General features: G+C 35.6%; 1 protein-coding gene across 3 annotated transcripts in view; it reads right to left on the bottom strand.

Moving 5' to 3' along the window:
* The window catches only part of TBC1D5 (TBC1 domain family member 5), a 564,837-nt gene that overhangs the window by 269,096 nt on the left and 274,191 nt on the right, over positions 1-21,550 (bottom strand). For all 3 annotated transcript variants that reach the window (XM_043875247.1, XM_043875248.1, XM_043875246.1), the window contains one exon: positions 12,855-12,921. In XM_043875247.1, the coding sequence (XP_043731182.1) occupies positions 12,855-12,921 (67 nt within the window). The remainder of the gene's footprint in view (positions 1-12,854; positions 12,922-21,550) is intronic.

The raw sequence follows: 21,550 nt of genomic DNA, 5'->3' as shown, positions 1-21,550 counted from the left end.
CAACAGACGCTGTGAGTGGTTAAGAACACAGGGGACATTCAGGTGCCTAACTGCCTCAAATGGAACAGATTAGAGACCAGGCCCTTGAAACCTCTCATAAACTTGGCCTGGGGCCACCTCATGGCGATGCCTCTGCAGTGCAGGCACCGGGTCCCTGAAAACATCTTCAGTAAGGAGCTCAGGCTCTCAGGAGTCTTCTCCAGCACCACAGTTTGAAAGCATCAGTTCTTCAGTGCTCAGCCTTCTTTATGGTCCAACTCTCACATCCATACATGACTACTGGAAAAGCCATAGCTTTGACTAGACGGACCTGTGTCAGCCAAGTAATGTCTCTGCTTTTTAATATGCTGTCTAGGTTTGTCATAGCTTTCCTTCCAAGGAGCAGGTGTCTTTTAATTTCATTGCTGCAGTCAACGTCCACAGTGATTTTGGAGCCCAAGAAAATAAGATCTCTTAATATACTTCCCAAGATATGCACATACAATGAGTATGAAACTGGTTAGCACCTTCTACATTTAACTGTTTAAATACTTCTGTAACCTGAAGCATGCATAAATGACATGGCAATTTTGAAATAAAAAAATTTTTGAATTGCTCTCCCAAATGAAGATACACAGAAAAAAAAAACTCTATTGTATATTTCACATAATGGTTTTACCCCATTGTTTGGTTTTCGTCAGACAAGGAACAATGTCTCTGTGGAGCTAACACAAGAAACCCCGACATCTACAGTAAGTGAGGAGAGGTCCTAGACGACCCACAGGCTCGTACTGAGGGCCTCTGATCACTTGGTTAAGAGGCACGGCTTTGGCTCCTACAGATAATGAAGCTGCTCAGTGGAACAGAGAAGGGCTGTCACCACAGGGAAGGCTGAGACATCGTCGCAGAGAAGTGGGGTTGTGATAAGGGGGAGGGTGGTATAGGGGCTCTCAGCGATGGCTAGTCAACCATGGTCGTCTCGTCTCTGAGGTCTGACCAAGTAACGGCAGGACTAAAGGCCAGGCCAAGGAAAGGTGATCTTTAAACTGGACAAGATCCGAGTTAGATGGGCAGAATATCTGAGGGTGCGAAACCACAGGTAAGAAAACTGCACCTGATGTGAAATGGTTTCTATAATTTTACTATCCTAAAGTGCATGCCAATATGTGGAAAGACTGCCATATTAATTATGGTCATATTTGCTTTATCAAATGCAAAGGGAAGAAGGACACAGTCAAATTTTCAATCTGCATAGAAATATGTTAGGGAAAGATTTCTCTTAATTAAAGGACTGTACCATGACTCCAATATCCACATATAAAAGTATGTGTCTTTGTAACATTTTAAAGCTATGGCTTTTAAAATACTATTGAAATAGAACAAGGAACATCTAACTTAAAAATCAAAGGAAATGGGAGAAGTGTAAATTAGGAATGTCAGCATCAGACTATAAGTGTGGCCCCAGATCTGGGTAAGCTACGTTAGGACTGCAGGTGTCGAGATCAACCAGATAAACACTGATGTTATCTGTAATTACCTCATTTTTAGCTTAAATCACAGGTAATGAGGGAACTCAGAGACTCTAAAAGGCAATTAGAAATTGTACTGGCTTTTTTGCTTCCTATATCAGGAATTTTTAAAAACTTACTTTTATTTAAAGCTTTTTTTTCCCCTTCATAATGAAACATCAGGGCATATTACTTATACATATATAAATACATATAAAAACAACTCACAATTACTCACAAGCCTAAAATGGATTTCTTCATATTTCTAGGTGAAAAATGTTCTCATGTGATGAGGCTCCATTGAAACAAAAGTAGCAGACAGTTCAGGGTAAGGCAGTCCATTAAAATCAATTTACAATCATGCTTTGATTCGGTTTTGGATTTAACTGTGAATCAAGAAAGTTTGAGCCTCCAACTCAATATCCACACGGTAGATAATGAAGAACTGAGTTAGCAACAGTTTTGGACTGTCAGATATAATACTCTACTAAGCAGGTGAAATATAGCTAGTGCAACTGAACAATGATATACTTTATTTTAATTAATTTAAACCTAAACTTAAACAGCCCCACACAACTAGTGGTTCCTGTATTGGACAGTGAAAAGCAAAGTGCTTTAGGATGATAATCATACGTTTCATTTTGTAAAGTAACAAATATAAAGGTTCAAGGGATATAAAGATAAATATGCATATGATACACACTTATATAGTGTTGTTGGGGAAAGAAGACAGAAATACCTTAGAAGTCAGACAAGACAAATGGTTTCAAAAAATCAAGATGATTCTGTAAGAGAGGTAACACACAGTAAAAGTCACTCCAAGTAAAATCAGATCACACATGTAAAAGTTTGTTTTTTCCTTTTTGCCTCTCAGCTCACTGTCTCCCACTGCCTGTGCTTCTGTCTCCACACCACCCTCTGTTCTTGCTTCCTCCCCCTTCACTCATGCAAACACGTGATGTGCCCCCCAACACACGGAAGAGGTAGAATGACAGTAAAGTTTATGATGACATCTATGGTCCATCTATAAGTTACTAAAAATTAGTGATACTGGAAAGAATCAGACCCAAGATTTGAACTATGAGCATAATATAACCATACTCAGCAAGAGACTGGCTCCAAGATCTAGGAAATGATCATTTAAAATGAAAATCAATGGGCCATGTGATCAAATAAACTTTAGTTTAAGGTTAATGTGTGCTTTCTGATTTGTTAGACGAACATACCTGGGAAAACAACTTTACATGGGCCCCTGGTAAAGGAAATAACCCCACTCAAGGGTGAAGAAAACTAGAAAACATGACTTACCTATAGATAAAAAGAAAAAAAAAGAAACAAATCATGTCTGCATACCTAATTTACCCAACATGATGAAAGGCCAAGGTACGCCATGTAAGTGATTTTTCTTTTCTCAACTCAAAAATGTTGAGAGTGTCAAAACATTTCAAAAACTTAAAGAAATGTTTGTCCAGATGTATATACATTTGGATAATGGATGGCCATTTGCTTCTACATTAACTAACTCGACACTGCTTGGCTTTTGGAGTTTTCCATTTCATTTTTAGTAGCATTTCTCTCATAGCCACGATTGTCAGGGGATCAGCTACTGATTTGTAAAATGATGTTAGCCTTTAGAAATCCTAAATTTGCACCCCTCTGTCACTTGCTCAGTTTGTCTTTTCTAAAACAAAGACAACAAACTAGACTTTGAACTGTCATACACTCTAGCCTATTTCAACAACATAAACTGTACTAGCCTTTTTTAATTAAAAAAATGAGAAATTAGGTAAATGGAAGCAGATTAAAAACAGGAAGGACTTCCCTGTGACTAACTCTACCTAAGTGAAAAAACTCCTTTCTATTCCATCGTTTTCTTCCCGTTCCTAAGTTTCTGATTACATCTTCCTTGGGTGAAGCTATTAGAAATCTGACCTCTAAATAAATGACAAGTTGCTGCATTTCCAAAGAAGAGAGATGATCACTGTTTTTAACACTGGACATCGGGAAGACACTGAAGTGAAGGAATCAGGCTGTGAGACCCGGTTCCAGTCTGCACGCTGCTCCCCATCAGTGGAAGATGAGCGGCTTTCTCATGGCCTTCTTGCCCAAAGTAAACTATGCTTCAGAAAAAGTCCTGTGTTGATGTGCAGATGTATTCGCCACTACTGAAGTTTTATGTTATTTGAAAGTTCATATACTTCAAAAGAACCCAAATCTAGTCTTCACTTCACAAAAGACCTTTTGTTACTTTGCTAGTTGCTATTCTGTTAATATGTATACTCGCTAACTCAGGCATTTCCAAATGAATGCCACAAAAAAATTAATTATATGACCACATAATGAACGAGTGTGATATTTTCATAAAGTTGTTGTGAAATGCTACTGTAAGACTGAAAATCAGCACCAGAAGAAAATTTTCATTTGTTTTCTACAGAACTTTAAAAAATATCACAATTAGGAATGGTACCTAGCGATACAGAGGCAGGTAAATGTGTTGCTTCCCTAGGGAGAAAGCTCCACCAGAAGCTTAGGGTGAAACATGGATTGGGAGCAGAGTTCAAAATGCCACACAGGCCCCTCGGCTTTACTTATCCTGCTCCACCCACCCTCTCCCAAATCCCTCAGGTAAAAAGAAAACTGGTCCCTGCTCAACTTACAAAGAGAATACAAAGGAGAGACGCAGGCTCTGGGGTGGACCTGCCGTGAGGTGAGGGCGGGTGAGCATGCAAACTGAAGGAGTTCCTCTGGAGACTATACATGTATTCCTGTAGCTGAATGAAATCCAAACCGTGGAACGCTGGGTCTGGCTCCCTGACAGTGGGCTCTGCCACTGGAGGGAGCCCCAAGACCCAGAGGCAGGTTAGGGACTGGAGGGAGAGTGCAGAGGTGGTGTCCAACCACCCTGTGGTGTTTCACGGGCTCAGAGACTTGGGCGTGTCATCCGAATTACTTTCCTAACATTCAACAAGGAAGTGGAAACACAGGCTCTGAAACTCCTTGAGAATACGTCAACCAGACTAAACCACTTCTACATCTATCTCAGAAGAGGGCCTCTACCATCACGGAATGAGAACAAGGCCTGTGTGTTGGGATGAAACTAGGACATCTTTCACATTTCAAATGGCCAGTTTCTAGTCCACAGTAGGTTTACTGACTTCTCCTTTACTTCTAGGCACATAATATTCATTCTCAATTATATCAGTATCAACTATTTCATGTAACTTTGTGCAAGAGTCACATTTTCAACTCCCAGTTAAAACTTCTGATCATTGATTTAGATATATCAAACATCTGGGATACACTGAAATCTAAAACTTCAGTACTGTCAAAATAACAGTTCCTGCAAAGTAAAAATATCACCGCAATGAAACAGTTCTATGTAAATGCCCACGCTGTAAAAGACTGTCACTGACAAACATAAGGTCAATCGAATCTACCCATTCTGAGTGCCCCAAACCCCTAAAGAATGCATTGCTAGAACAGAAAATAAAGACTGTCTCTGGTCATATTGTTCACCTCATGGAAAACTCCCGTTCCTCTATTATGTCTAGCAAACACACCTTCCTCCTAACCACCCGACACTAACCAGTAACTAGCCACCCGGCATTCCCCCAGTTCTTGGTAAAACGCCTGCCCTTGTTACACCAGTCTTCATCCACGCTAGCTCTTGCAAGCCTGCCTCCCGGCCTAGATGGTGACTGCACCACAGCAGGCTCTGTGTCCCTCTCTAGGTCTAGCTCACTGGCAGGCCTCTGATGGGTGGAGAATAACGAACTGCAGAATGACTGAAGATATTTAGCTCTCACACTGAACAACAACTTTCACACACACACACACATCAGGAAAGCACTTGTGAAGACTCTGGAGTAATAATAAAAATAGGATTATTAATCACTGCCAATTTCCCTCAAAAGGCAAGGTAATCTGATACATAAAAGACAGAAATGTTAAATATTAATTTTTATTAAAATATTCTCTGTAAATTTCACCTTTAAACTGTATCTTTGAGACTTAGAAACTGTCCATCAAATCAAACATCAGAAATTAAGCAGTATAATGAACTAATCACATAACATATCAATAAGGATATAAGAAAGCTATTTGTAGAATGTTTAAAAATATTTGTAACTTTTCACTTTTAAACCCTAATTCTATGCATTATTTTCTCAAGTTATGAGTTCAGTAACACATTTCAATATTATCAATCAAATATTTTATTGAATCACCCCATCCTCAAAAAGTACAGATGGAGGAAACTGAAGTGCTTCCAGGGGACAGGACTCACAGTGAGGCTGACTCAGAGCAGCTTACTGCCATATTTCAAATGTATGCCTGTCTTTTCAAAGATAAACATTTACACTGCCTTGGATGATTGGAGCCTGCAGCTGACTTTGTAAATAAACAAATATGAAAAAAAAAAAAAAAATTCCCCAAAGCCTGGCTACAGACAATAAAAAGGGCTTGAAGGGGCTTCTGAATGAAAGGAACTCAAACTGTTAACATGTATAATCAAGTCACTTTGGGTTATATTAATCTGAAGTTATAAATGCAAACAAACCAGTTAGTAATTTAAGTGAAAGGTTACCTATTTTCAGAGCCTCACGTGATCAACGATTAGTTCAAACAGATCATATGTTAGAGAGAAATGGCGCTACTGACCAGTTCCACAGCCGTAAGAAATAATAAAGCTGCTTGAAGAGGATATACTCATCATTAAAATGTGATTTTTTTTCTTCTTCTCTCAAATGTGGCTCCATTATGGAGATAAGAAGTAAAGGTAATACTCTGATTTTGGTTTCCAGAAAATAAAATGATTAATTTTGTACTCTCTGAAATTATCAGTTAACTGTGTTACAGTGTTACTTGAGCACATATGAAAAGAAGAATTGAGAACATTTGATAATGTTAGGCTAAATATAAGTATTGGTTTTCTAAATATTCTTCCTCTATAATCTATAGATAACTGTAGATATCTATAAATGTGACCTTTTACAGATAACTATAGATATTATCCTTAAATTTATTGCCACTATAGAACTATACGGGGCTTCCCTTGTGGCCCAGCTGGTGAAGAATCTGCCTGCAATGCAGGAGACCTGGGTTTGATCCCGGGGTTGGGAAGATCTCCTGGAGAAGGAAAAGGCTCCCCACTCCAGTACTCTGGCCTGGAGAATTCCATGGACTGTGTAGTCCATGGGGCCACAAAGAGTCGGACACAACTGAGCCACTTTCACTTTATAGAACTATATAGAATTTTATATATATTTTTTCACTATATAGAACTATATAGAATTTAAAAAACACTTTTCTGAAATGAAGGCCAACTTTGTTAGGTGAAAAACTTGGTTAAAACTGAAAGGAAATTTTAGAAAAGGGAGACGAAAGAAAGAAACTGGCACGGTCACTCACTGTGTGTCAAGCAGTGGGTCCAGCCGCACACGGCTCCATGACAGAGGCGGTGCTAACACTCAGCTTCACAGATGAAGCACCAGGAAGCAGGGAGCTTGACGGCCTTGCTTAAGCCCATACAGTCAGGAGGTGCTGGAGCTGAGAGGCAAACTTCAGTCTGTCTTATTTCTACCTGTGTGCTTTTTCCAACTTGTTTCCCTAAATTATGCATTTATTCATAAGAACTTCAAGAATCAGTGTCATATGATTATACAGATTCTAAACAAAAGACAGGAATAACGTCAAAGTGAGGAAAGCAGTGTTCTAAGAATCAGGAAAGAAACCCTCAGTCCAGACCCTCTTCTCTTATCTATTTATTAGCCTACGTCCTGGAAAAATAAATAAAATGGTAAGGCCTTAGGAACGTAAGATGAGTGAGTGAAGGAGGGGGACAGGAGTTCAGTTTGGTCTCCTCTTAGTATAATGTTATGGACTGCATGTGGCCCTCGCAAGTTCATACTTTGAATTCTGACGCCAATTGTGATGGTGTTCGGAGCCGGTGTCTTTGGGAGGCGACTGTCCTCAGGGCTGAGCCCTGATGAATGGGATTACTGCCCTTCACAAAAGAGGCTCTCAGAGAACTTTCTTGCCCCTACAGCCATGCGAGAACACAGTGAAAAGATTTCATCTATGAACCCGAAGTGGTCTCCATTAAACACCACATCTACCAGCATCTTAATCTTGAACTTTCCAGCCTCTAAACTGTGAGAAATAAATTTATATTGTTTATAAGCTACCCAGCCTCTGGTATTTTGTTGTAACAGCCCAAATTAATACAGTGTAACTTTCACAATTATGTTTCTGTAAAAACAATATGTTTCTGAAATTCCATACTCCTAAAAATAATGGATTAACAAATTTATATCATTCCAAGAGTATAACCATAACCCACACTTCTAATTTTAAATCCAAAGCATGCTTTTGCCCTATTATTTCTAACATTTTGAGTCACTGCTTCACTTCCATTTCAAGAGACATATGACCCTCTTACATACAAATGGGGGAGAGATACTATACCAAAAATAAATGTAAATGACGTGAGGATACTTCCCACATCCTTTCAAATTATTAATCACATGTAAATAGGACACATAAATGTCTTTGCAATAAAACCTTAAGTTTAATTTTTAAAATTTCCTCAATGACTAAAGAAAGTTCAAATTAATGTCTTCTTTACTTATTCAGAAAAAGACAACTTCTAAATTCAAAACGTTGAATCAACTATATTTTTTTAAAAAACTTTTAACCAACTTACACCAATTAAAAAAAATATTAACCCACTTAAACTTTTAACTTTGACTCTAGGAGCTAGAGAAAATACCATATTGAGAAAAGGAGGCAACTTTGGCAGCTCTAGTCAATATCAAGAAATAATACGCCAGTACTTCAGCCCCAAGTGGCTTTTCATTTTCCTTCCTTAAAAAGAAAATAAAATATATAAACAGGAAAATTTTCCCTTATTTACCAAAAGTCCTTTTGAAATATGAAACTTAATCTTTATTTAGAGGGAAAAAACTACGGAAGCCAAAAAGTCTGAATATTTCTTAATTAAGAAAACAAATAATGTGTAGTCTGTAAGTATTCAAAGACCATAAATTCTTCAAGGCTCAAGTCACTGCATCATGCCAGCTGTAGGATCTGCTAGTTCAAATGACACACATAAGTATTTTGCAGTCCCTTTTTGCATCCAACTACCTGCTTTTTAATTAAACATCAGAGCTTCTGACTAAGTTATTACAATTTTATTGATTGCCTATAACTGAATAATCACTGGTCATTATTATTTTGAACTGCATCTTTTGGAGTCAACATTCTATTTAAGTATTATTTGAAAAGTATCCAATTGTCAAAATCCAGCAGATGATACATTTTTTCTAACGGTGCAGCTTGGGAAAATACACTCAGAAATAGTACCATGTGAAATTAAATTGTAAAAATAATTAGGGTCAGCTAGATGATCTACCACTGACTACAAAGAACTTAAAAAAATCAGAGTTAAATAGACAAATTTATTTTAAAATAATCTATAATTATTTATATTCTATCTTATGCCATTTATACAATGCCAAGATGTTATCTGAAATCTAAGCAATATTTTGAGTTTCTCAGAGAAACTCACATGAATTTTCACATGAATTTGTGGCCACATAAACACAACCTAAAGCTTATAAAAAATGAGGCAAAAATGAAGTTACTTTTATACTGGTAATTATAATACTATACTTTAAAGAGCATTACATTGATTCAAAAACCATATACACTTTCAATGTACTTTTACAGAATACCATAATTTGATCAATGAAGATACTTAGAAACATAGAGTAAAAAAGGGAAAACTTAAAAATGTTCACCTTCAATTTATTTCATAGGTCACTGTTATACCATCTAATAAGATAATTAAAAACATGCAAGCAGCTGGTACTACAGCTAAACAGATTAATGTAATAGTCTGTAGTCATATGCGCTGGCAAGGGGCTCGCCTCTTTGGAGAGGAGAAGGTCAGCTGCCCTTGGGAAGGGGAAGGGGGTGTGGGAGGTGTGGGAGGACGCCCCTGCCATGTGGCCCCGGGCCGCAGCCACTGAGTCGAATGCAAACCACTTCTCTGCTTTCACACCGAGCAAGGGGCCCTCAGTTTTAATGGTGAAATAAGAAACAGAGAAAGCTTATTTAATCTAACAGAAGATGTTAACAGTGGTCTTTAAAAAGCACAGGATACACTCCTTAAAGCAGTAATATCTTCTCAATTCTTCTAATCTTTCCATTTTACCACATCATCTACAGACTATTTGGGATATAAACAAATGTTAACAGAAACTTCCAAAATGAAGATTTAGTCTATTACCCAATCATCATAAAAGCACCCTACTGGTGCCTTAGGAGTTAAATGCAGCCGATGCTATCTGAATCAATGAGGCAAAACCACTAGAGACACAAATCCAAAGTGAAATCTCACCTCTGAAAACAAACCTGTGCACATGAGGCGCATAGGGCTGTAGTTAGGGCCCACTGATTGCAAATTTCACATCTGTCAAAATTTCAAAAACCTAACCCAGAACTTAAATATTCATAATAAAACAGCTTCCTTTTATCTCCACTATGTGTACAAGCTTGTCACACAACGCCAACCTGGACTATGCATCCGAGACAGACTACCAAGCCTCGGGTTTAGCTTGCTCTCAGCCCCTTTCTGGGCTTCCCAGGTGGCACTAGTGGTAAAGAGCCCGCCTCCCAACACTGGGCAGGAAAGAGGCACAGTTCGATCCCTGCGTTGTGAAGGTCCCCTGTAGGAGAGCGTGGCAACCCACTCCAGTACTTTTGCCTGAGAAATCCCATGGACAGAGGAGCCTGGCAGGCTGCAGTCCATGGGGTTGCAAAGAGTTGGACACGACTAAAGCAACTTAGCATGCAGCACACAGTTACTTTCCTGTAGGACATAACTGTTTTTAAATCTTCCTTGTGGTGTCTCTATATATTTATAAGCACACTGTAAAAATCTTCTACAATTCCAGATGATTAATAATGATGACAATGATGAGGATGACACGGACTGGAAGACAGAAGCAGTTAATACTGATTCAGCGTTCGGCACATAAGAACAACCCATTAACTCCTTGTAACAAATGTATTTTATTATTCCCACATTCAAGGTGAGGAAACTGAGACTAAGGCATGTCCAAAGTTTCCATGCGGAGTCAGGATATGAACCAACACACTATGTTGCCATAATATTAACAAACAGAAAACAAAACTACCACAACAAAATAAGAGGCTATGCCCTCTTACAACTGACAATCTAAGACCACAATGATATAAACAAATAACAGAGAGAATATAGACCTAGGTGACCAAGACTGAATTCAAAAGCTGGTACAACCCCATCATACGCCATAAAGGGGTACACACATGGAAGCTTAAGTGAAGACTAGGGCGCAGAGTTGCCAATTCACCTGAGGTAAGCAGAATAAATGGATAACAGTAATCCACAGCTGTGCATTCAGATTTTCCAAAGGCTTTATCTTATGTAATTCTATCTCAACCTTTAAAACAGTTATGAGAAAGAAGCAGATCAGACATTATAACGTCCATTCTACAGGTAACAAATTAACGCCAACTGTCATCCCAGACACAAGCACATATAGCTTGTGTATCCTGGTACTAGGTTGACAGAATTATATGTGACGAAAGGTCAGGATTTCTGAGATGGTCTAAATACAAAGGTAAATGTGTAGGGCTAAAGGATATTTGAGGGTTGAAATATTCACATTTTTCTAATAACCTATTTCTACTTGCTTCAAAGAGCTGATAGTAATGGAAAAATTATTTTCATTTTTGAACTTTACAGACAATTCTGTTGCCACTGTAGTGTGATTTTGCAACAATTCCAAGGTTTTATCAGTTAACCTGATATGAAAATAGACCCTAGAGCTGTGCTTCTATGAATTCTGCCATTTAACCCAAGTGTCAAATTCACAAGTAAGCTCATTATATTGTAAGAGCTATTGCCTACTCAGTAGAAAAATATTCATTTCACACCTTAAATACTATAATACTATTTAATAACAGCACTGACCTGCCAACTATTAAAAGCTCATTTTATATACTGTACTACCTGAGCTTTTTATCTTGCCTTTTTAATTACAACAATAAATTAATATCCTAACATTACAACACTGACAGGCATTGATTAAAACTATATTAGTTAACAACATTAGTATTTATTGTGCAAAGTTGCATTAGGAGTTCATTTTCAAAGTACAATTATCATGCAATAATACTAAGATACTTTAATCTTCAAACTACTCAAGAACAAAATAAACTACAAGATAACACTGTGCCTTCATATTAATACATTTCTCTTGACTTTATGTCCATGTTACTATAATTAGCTGAACTACAAAAGTAGCTGTGAAATTCAACAATAAAATTGATATATACATATAGATTTTCCATCCTTTGAAATACATCTTTATTTTCCTTTTGTCTTGGGTTTTTTTAAACAGTATTTATATCTAAAATGATACTTCTACCATAGATTTCACATGTATTATCATCTTAGCATTCCTCAGTTACATACCAAATGAGCATTTATTTAAATATCTTTTATAGGGAGTTCCCTGGTGGTCTAGTGGTTAGGATTCTGCCCTTTCAAACTGCTGGGGCCCAGGTTCAATCCCTGCTTGGGGAACTGAGGTCCCACAAGCCACACAGGGCAGCCAATAAATAAAGAAGTAAATATCTTTTAAATTCATCTACTTTTTAGGTGTGATCAACATGTTTGGATAGAAGATTCTACCCATTATGTAATATGTCAATTCCAAGCTTTCTATTACACTTCAGCACTCAAAGAAGAGACTGGGTAACTCCAATATTTATAAGGTATTTTGTTAAAGGAGCCAAACAGGACATTAACAACAGCACTTAATGGAACCACGGATTACATTTTATACATTCTGTACTAGCAGGAAACTTAAACAAAGGAAGCCTTTAGTACTGTAACAGATACACTGGAAAAACAAAAGCAAAATGGATTACAATGAAGTTTAATACATGCATACATGGGCATTCATTCTAATCATCCTACTCTAGGGTAACAACAGGTATTTACAATAACTCCACCTACTTGATAAGTCTGCAGGAAAATCTTATACCACAGTATTCTTTACATTTGTCACATTTTTAAAGCACAGGTTACAGTTCCTTACTATTGTAAGATTAGAAGCCTCTAAGATTAGGTATGGAGAAGGAAATGGCAACCCACTCCAGTATTCTTGCCTGGAAAATCCCATGGACGGAGGAGCCTGGTGGGCTACAGTCCATGGGGTCACAAAGAGTCAGGCACGACTGAGCGACTTCACTTTCACTTTAAGATTAGATATCTTGAACATTATCTTATTTTATATCTATGTATTCATCACCTACCTATAGGAATTAAAAGTCCCATCAGAGTCTAAAGAACTTGTTCTTCTTCCATTTTGATTTGAATCTCCTGGAAAAAGAAAAGAAAAGAAAAACACTGAAATAATGGAGATTATAAACCTGAACACTTCAATTGAAAAGCTGCTGTCTGACAGCCCCACGCAGTATACTGAGTCAGAAAACAAATATTCCCTTATCTCTCCCCCAAAGAACTTTTGTAATCAGAGTCCTTTAAACCAAAAACTTCATTTTGACACTAAAATATAGACTAAGACCACCACTCGTAACTTGGATAGGAATATCACCAAAGTGACTACTAACAGGGACAAATGAAGTATAATACAGACATCTTCTTCCTATGAATCACAAAACCAAAACTTGTACACCACTTCTTATAAACCAAAGGCAGCTTTTTATTAAGGTGTCCTGTCCAGCGAGGAGCTGAGCAGAGCAAGCACACAGCAGACTTGGCGGCCTCCCGCTCTGCTCTCCAGGGTCTGGTCTGCACACAGGGACACGCGCGAGCTGAAGGGTGGTGACTGAGAACGCATTCTAAGAGCTGTCACTACACCTTAGCAGTCTTCCCCAAACTTCATGTTTTCACTGTAGGCAAAAGCTCACCTGTTTAAAAAATCAACATCTAAAGGTATTTCTGCCTCATGTAAAACATCAAACTTTTAGGGAGAAAAACTTGTCCATACAAGCATATTCATAAAATCAGATTAGAACAAATTTATACCCATCATTTTAAAGATCATAGAATAAATTTGCTAAGTAAGTTTAAAAAACTGCTACAATATAAAATATATATTATTGAAAGAAATTTAATTTTAGCTTAAAATTTTAAACATATGCTTAAAAGTATAGTTTTTATGAAAGCACGGATACTACTATTAAATATATCACTTATTCTTAGAAACAAATTAAATAGATCAGAATCTGATTACATTTTATACTCCTAAGTTTTATAATGTAAATTTCAAACATCAGGTTATATTCACTTTTAAGATATTTAAAGCTTAATAATTTAATGATTTATCCAATTTTTATTTATACTTTTAATCCACTTGAACATAGAAAAGTATCACTGAACATCATCACAGTGGTCCTGGTTAGGTCAAATAGTAATTACAGAGCTTTCCATTTACAAATGAGATTATTTTAAATAATTGAATATAGCACTGAAGATACCCTACTACTATGATTATGCTGCTCATTAATGGCTTTTGAAAGCTAAAATGAGATTTTAATGATAGCTGCCTATTTTTCTTTGCATGTTTTATAGTTGACAGATAAGTCAAAAATGATGGTTCTCTTCAAAATCTTTGCTGTTGCACCTAAATTATTTAAAAGAATGAAAGTGGTCAGGGTTCAATTACTGAACTTTTAAGTCTATATTTTTTTCGAAATACACTTTCAGGCTTTTCTTTTTCATTAAACAAAAACCTTAAAAATGATTACAACATTCGAAATGTTGCCAAATTTTATAGAAGAAAATAATCCAAAACACTTAAATGTTTAAGATCAATCTAGTTGAGTATATTTTGTTAATTCTTTGAAAACATGGGTACCATAAGATGAGTCACAACACACTTCATTTGCTTTTTGAAAAAAAATTAATAGCATTATCATAAATAAATTAAAAAGATTTAAGGAAAATTAGTCTCCCTCCGTCTTGTTAAGTGAAAATTTCCTACAACACATGTTATTAACAGCTTGCAGACATTTCCTGTGAAACGTTCCACAATCAGTATAGAATAAGTACCATACCATACATTTAGAATGTGAGCTTTCTTCTTCAAAAATAAAGACTATGATTATTTAAATACATAAGATCTCACCAACAGTATATTCTTGCCCTCTGCTTATATTATCATAATAAATATAAAATACTTCAAATAAGAGATTTTCAGTTTTTTAAACACCAAAGTTTTTCATCAAAATACATCACAAAGGTTTTTTTCATTTTATACCTGTTTGGAAATGAATATATCACATTAAATGTAACCTTCAAAGGATAGTAATAAGGAAAAAAAGCAGTTTTTCTTTCTCAAAAACATACCAAATAAGGAGTACAATTGTTTCTCTAAACAGTATTAGAGAAAAGATTTCAGAGTTTGCTACATGGGGAAAAGGTAATAAAGTTTTGAAGTGGGAAAAACTGCTTTGTTCCTTCAATTCTCCAGTTGAAATTAATTATAGCAAATGTTTATGAAAACATCTGTTCCTTACAGTTATAAATTCTTAATTTTAGTATGGACGACTCTAGACTTTTATTTTGGAAAGAAACTGTCTGACAATCGAAAGGTTTACAAAGAACACGCAGGATTTATAATTCTGGAAAATTACATATACAGTGTGCTATATCTGGTACAGATTTTCATTTGTGTGAAACACTTGGAGGAGCTTAAAACTGGTTATAACTAGGAGAAATCAAAGGACAAACAGAAAAGTTCAATTTTCATTTAAGCTGTTATACAATAAAAACATATTTGTATCACAAGAAAAAGACAACCTAAGAATTAAAAACGAATGCTACTTTTCTGTCAACATAGTTTGGAGGTAAGTATAGTAAATTATCATTAATTGTATCAGGGACTTCAATAAATCTAAGGCCATTATAACCATGGGAAGGTAAATGTAGTGTTCCTCAAAAACAACAACAGAGGGCACAAGAGAGTTTAATATGATGTTTTTCCTTGCTGTTCTGATTCTTGAACTAAGTTGTCAGGTAGCTGTAATTGTAACAAAGATACATGGATTGTTTTCAGATCTTTCCTTCTCTCCCTCCCACCCTCCCTCTCTCTCTCACAGACACATACACACAGACACACACACCCGCGCTGGCACGAAAATGCACTAAAGTACTCTCACACAAAGACCTTTAAATGATCTAACAGAACAAATGTGTTTTAAAATAAGAGCTCCTTTCACTTGCTTGAAAAGTAATTTTAACAACAGACTAAACTTTAAAAATACAATTGTGATTTTAGTGTTTTCAATATTTAATGTAAACTAACCAAAAAATAAACTGGATATATTTATTGAGTAAATTTTAAATAAATATACGAATTATATACAATAAATAATATACAAATTTTGTGTTGCTGTATATATGCATAAGATTGTACAATGTATATATTTATAGGAACAGTTCATCAATTACCTGTGACCATTACAGTTTGAAATTTACATAACACATTCATTTCTCATTAATTGGTAAGTAACTTTGTAAAATGAGTTCACAACATTCATAATTAAACAAAGTTGCCTGATTTGAAAAAAAAATGCTCATAGCTATAATGTTTTTAATGAGGATACAAAGAGCATATAGTATTTTCCATTTGTAATTCTTAACATACATGTATCTAACTTGTTAAAACCATAATATGTATAATGATGATTTAAATTTCAAAAATAGAATAAATTAAATTTGGACTCCTTTTTAGCTTTTATTGCAGTCATGTTGAGCTAAGACCATTTACAGTATCTGTGCAGTGTTGAAATCATGCTAAATGAAGGTTTACAATAGATTTCAATAGTGCTTATAATACATAAACATCTGCTTTGTAAGGGAGGACCAAGATTTCAAACTTGGTAAGATAAAAAGCAAGCAGAATAATGCTATAAACAAGCACATCTACTCAACTGTGCCTTCAGCTTATACATAAAAAATCAAATTTTAGGGTATCATATCACACTAGGTATGAATTCTGAAAAGTACTACATAATTTAAAAAAGGCTGACTTCTGAATTGTCAGAGAAATGTCACCAAGTGTGTGTGATAAATTATTAATAGTAATGGGAAAATATTTGGTTAAACTAAGTTGAAAACAAAGCTATGAGTAGCCACATCTTTAGTTATGATGGATAATATGGCATAAACGAATAGTGTAAACACCTAAAACTCTGAGTTTTTTAAATGAATGAGGATAACTACTGAAATGTTTTACTTATATTTAAAATCCCATTCAAAGTGAACAGTACAGAAAAAATCTATAAATTAAGTATAAATTAAGTATACTCATGTGTTGATATACAGTTAAGGCAAAGGATAATAACAGCATTGTCTATGAAAACAGTAGCCACAAAGAATATTACATTATTTCAAGAATCAAGTAAACAATATGCTAAGTCAATTATTTATGCTGAAAATCTAGGACCACACATTCAGGTTTAAGAGCTAGTGCTCAAATAAATGTAGGAAATTTGTTTATTTAATAATTATTAATTTTCTCTATTGTTAATCTGTCTACATTCTAATGATTCAATAGGCATATTTAGTTCCCTACATAATATTTTCATATTATTAAATTAGATAATGAAACTCAGATGTAAAACAAACGCATAGCAACCATTTGAAATAAATAACACTAAGTGGACAATTTTAAGAAGATAATACTTTTGTTATTCCTATTAAATATTAAACAGAATTTTCTTTTTCAAAAGAGAGGAGAATGACATCAGCAGTGGCAGAATACACAGCTCTAAATTCTCATCTTCCAACAGAAGCATCAGAAAACAAGTACTGTCAGAGCAAATTTTGCATTGACTTTGGAAAGAGTCGAAGATCTAGAAGAACCAAATGAACAAAGAGTCAAGAAAAAGGCAACTTGAAAGCTTTGTGGGGTTTTGGTCTACCCTTATCCTAGATCAGCAGCAGCTGTGGACATGGAAGCTAGTTCCCAGTGTGGGCAAATTGCACCTGGTCCCAGAGGGAGCAGAGAAGACCGAAAGTGCAAAGTACCATGTAAATCAATGCTAACTTGTTAGGGACTACCTGAAGAACTGACTGAAGATGTTTATCTCCTTTTTCATCTAACTAATAAAAAAGAAGAAAAAAAAAGTCAGGCTTGGTTTGCTCTTGAACACACTGCAGGTCAAATTAAGAGTCGGCAGATGGCTGGGGCAAAAGATCACAACCAAACCATAAAACAGACCACCCAAGACCTGGGGGAAAACACTGGCAAGAGTTTCTTTGAGAAATTAGGACATTCAAAAGCACCTGTGCACATAGAGGAGTATAGAACGCTCCACACATGCCCAGGGCAAGATGCATGATGACAGAGAAATTGAGAAAACCCTAAGTTTCTACCCGAAGCTGACCACTAGGAGGGGTGCCAGCCTGGGAGGATGATGGGGGACTGCTGCAGCAGCAGCCATCTGCAAAGGTAAGGAGAGGCTTGGGGTTCTGTTGTTCTTTTTCTAGCTCCTGGCATTCAAAAAATTTCTGTCAAAATCCTCACTGAACACAACCTAAGACTTCAATGTCAAAGAATAAGACTTTGCAAAAGTAAAAATGTTCTAGGAGAGTAACTAAATCAATGGACTAAGGTAATCTTCAAGGACATGGAAAACAGCAAACCCAGAAGAAAGAGAGAATCTGATTTCTGGAGAACCTGATTTTTGAATAATAATGTACAAATATCACATTGTCAACAACAACAAAATCATGAAGCATACAAAGGAACAAGAAATATGGCTCATCTATGGAATGAAAATAAACTGATGGAAACTATCCCTGAGAAATTACTGGATTTACTAGACTAAGATTTTGAAACAACTGTCTTAAAGATGTTCAAAGAGCAAAAAAAAAAAAAAATGGACTAAAAAAAAAGAAAAAAGCTATGTGACAAATCAACAAAATTATATCAACAGAGAGGTAGAAATTATAAAAGGAAATAGAATTTATGAAGTTCAAAAGCACAATAATTCAACTGAAAAATTCACTAGAGGGGCTTATCCACAGGTGTGAGCAGGCAGAAGACAGAAATAACAAATTGGAACATAGGACAATTGAAATTAGGGAGTCTGAGGAGCAAAAATTTTAAAAAAGAGTGAAGAAAGGTGAACATAACCCAGAAGAGAATCCTCAGTAAGATTAACAGTTAATTTCTCACCAGAAAACATGTAGGCCAAAAGATATAGGATGATCTATATAGATTTTAAATTGCTTTTTAAAAAACGGCTATCAATCAAGAATTTTGTATCCACCAAAATACTCATTTGAAAATGAATGAGAAGACTGTAAGACATTTCTAGAAATACAAAAGCTGAGACCAGACATACACTAAAAGAAAAGCTAATGGCAAACTTTCGAGTTGAAAGGAAAGAATACCAAAATAACTCAAAGTTGTAAGAAAAAATAAAGATCTCTAGTAAAGGTAAACATGTGAGCAAATATAAAGCCAGTATCATTGTATTTAAGATTCGTGATGTCACACTTGGTTTCCTACAGGATATAAAAAAATAAATGAATAAAAATAATTGTAAATTGATACAACTAAGCAACAATGTATAAAAATAATTTATCACAAAACATAAAAAGGGAAAAAGAGCAATATAGCAGCATTTTGTATGCTACAGAGTTATCAATTTGAAGTTGATTTTTAAAAATTTAGGATTTAAGTGTGACCCCTGTGATAGTCACAAAGAATGTATATAAAAAGTTACACAACAGGAATAAGAAGGGAACAAAAAATGGTCACTACAAAACAAAAACAAAAAAATACAACCAAACACACGAAAAAGTAATGGAGGAAATGAGAGGAAATAAGATATAAAACATACAGAAAAATAACAGCAAAATGACAGAAGTTCTTTTTGTCAGCAGTTACCTTAAATGTAAGCAGATAAAAATTGCATTCAAAAGGCAGAGATTAGAAAAATACGCATTTAGAAAAGTCACAATGTAATTATATGTTGTCTACAAGAGACTCATTTAAGAACCAAAGTAAAAGGATAGAAAAGATATTTCACGTAAAAATAACCAAAAGAAAAAAAAAGAGAGAGAGATATTTGGCTATACTAGTATTAGACAAAATAGGCTGTTACAACAGACAAGAAAACTGTTAGACAAAGAAGGACATTATATATTGATGAAAGGATCAAACCATGAAGAAGATATAACAATTACAACATGTACGCTCCAAACAAGAGAACATGGAAATATATGAAGCAAACAGTGATAGAACTGAAGGGAGAAACAGGTCTACAATAAAAGTTGACGTAACATTTAGACAGGGGATCAAGGAAATATGAGGAAATGCAGGACTTGAACAAGACTGTAAATCAAGTAGACCTAACAGACACATAAAACACTCTAGCCAACTACAGAATACAGAATCTTCTCAAGTGTACATGGAACACTGTCCAGGAAATACTGTATGTTAATTCATAACACAAGTTTCAATATAGTCAAAAAGACTGAATTCATACAAAGTATCTTGTCTAACTACAAAGGAATAAGGCTAGAAGTCAACTACTAAAAAAACTGGAAAATTCTTAAGTATAATAAATGCAAATATGAGTGTCTAAAAGCAGAAAGACAAAGAAATAAATATGTAGGTAGGATCTGTATGAACACAGTGGTTGTAAAAATCTTTTATAAAAAAACACTGATGGTGATATCTGATTAAACTTTAAAGCAACTTCCAGGGGGAAAAACAATGAATGGTAAAATCAAACGGTCACATTCAATTTAACGAAATTTTGAAGGAGCAGTATTAAAACATCAAGACTGAAAGCTAAAGCTCTGGCAGGAAAGACCTGAGGACATGCTCCACCATTTATTTTCCCTCTAACTTAACTTCAATATTACAGTTTCCTTGTCTATAAAATGAAGACGATAACAGTTCACACCACAGAATGTCGTTATGAAGACGAGATGAGTGCAAGTGAAGGGCTTAGCATTGCATGCGGCACAACCTAAAACCTCAGTGAGTGTTAGCTGTCCTTTTATGGATGCTTTTATCAGTGAGTGTGTTGAAAATACTGTATCCAGTGAAGGAATAAAAGGAGAAGTCTAGTAGTTCTATACAAAGAGAATAAACATTCATAATTTAAATAACTGGAAATTACAGCTCTTCTGAGTAATTAAAAAGCTTTATTTCTGATAAAATTTATAACAAAAGTTTATTCTATGAATTATACAACTATGCAACATTTGTGGTATTCTTTTACTATCCTTCCTGATGATAATACCAAACACTGAGAGTGGAGAAATAGTAAAATTAAGTAAAGTTAGAGCCTTGAATATAAGTTATCTAATGCATGAGCTGAATACATATAAATGTCTCTTGGTACTGATGAAATGCAGATAGATAAAGAGCTAAAACCACGGTCAATCTAGTAACACACTGAAGCTATCACATAGAGTATAGCGTACAGTGTTACCATTGTCCTATAGCTGCTCAGTCCTGTCTGACTCTTTGTGATCCCATGGACTATACAGCCCACCAGGCCCCTCTGTCCACGGGGTTTCCTAGGCAAGAAGACTGGAGTGGGTTGCCATTTCCTTCTCCAGGGGATCTTCCTGACCCAGGGATCAAACCTGTGGCTCCTATATTGGCAAGCACTGAGCCACCAAGGAACCCCATACAATACTATACATGTATCAGAATAAAATAAGCTTTAAGAAGAATTCATTAGATACTAAGACTGAACTGAAACAAGGCCTAATTCTAAAGATAATCACAAGGGTAACTGCAGAATTTAAATTAACATGTAATAACACTCAAATGCTAATATCTTTATTTTTTATCATTGTCATTTCCAGGCATACTGTCTCTTCAGGCATTCCATGGACTCAAAGCTGCTTGGTGTTTCAGAAAAAAAACAAAGCAGAGCAGGAATGAATCGAGTGAAGAGAACTCCAGTGCAAAATTAACCTCTGTGGGTCCTACCATCCGCATCTACAG

Source organism: Cervus elaphus, chromosome 19, assembly GCF_910594005.1.
Source record: "Cervus elaphus chromosome 19, mCerEla1.1, whole genome shotgun sequence".
Classification (NCBI taxonomy): Eukaryota; Metazoa; Chordata; class Mammalia; order Artiodactyla; family Cervidae; genus Cervus; species Cervus elaphus.
This window is presented reverse-complemented; position numbering and strand designations above follow the sequence as displayed.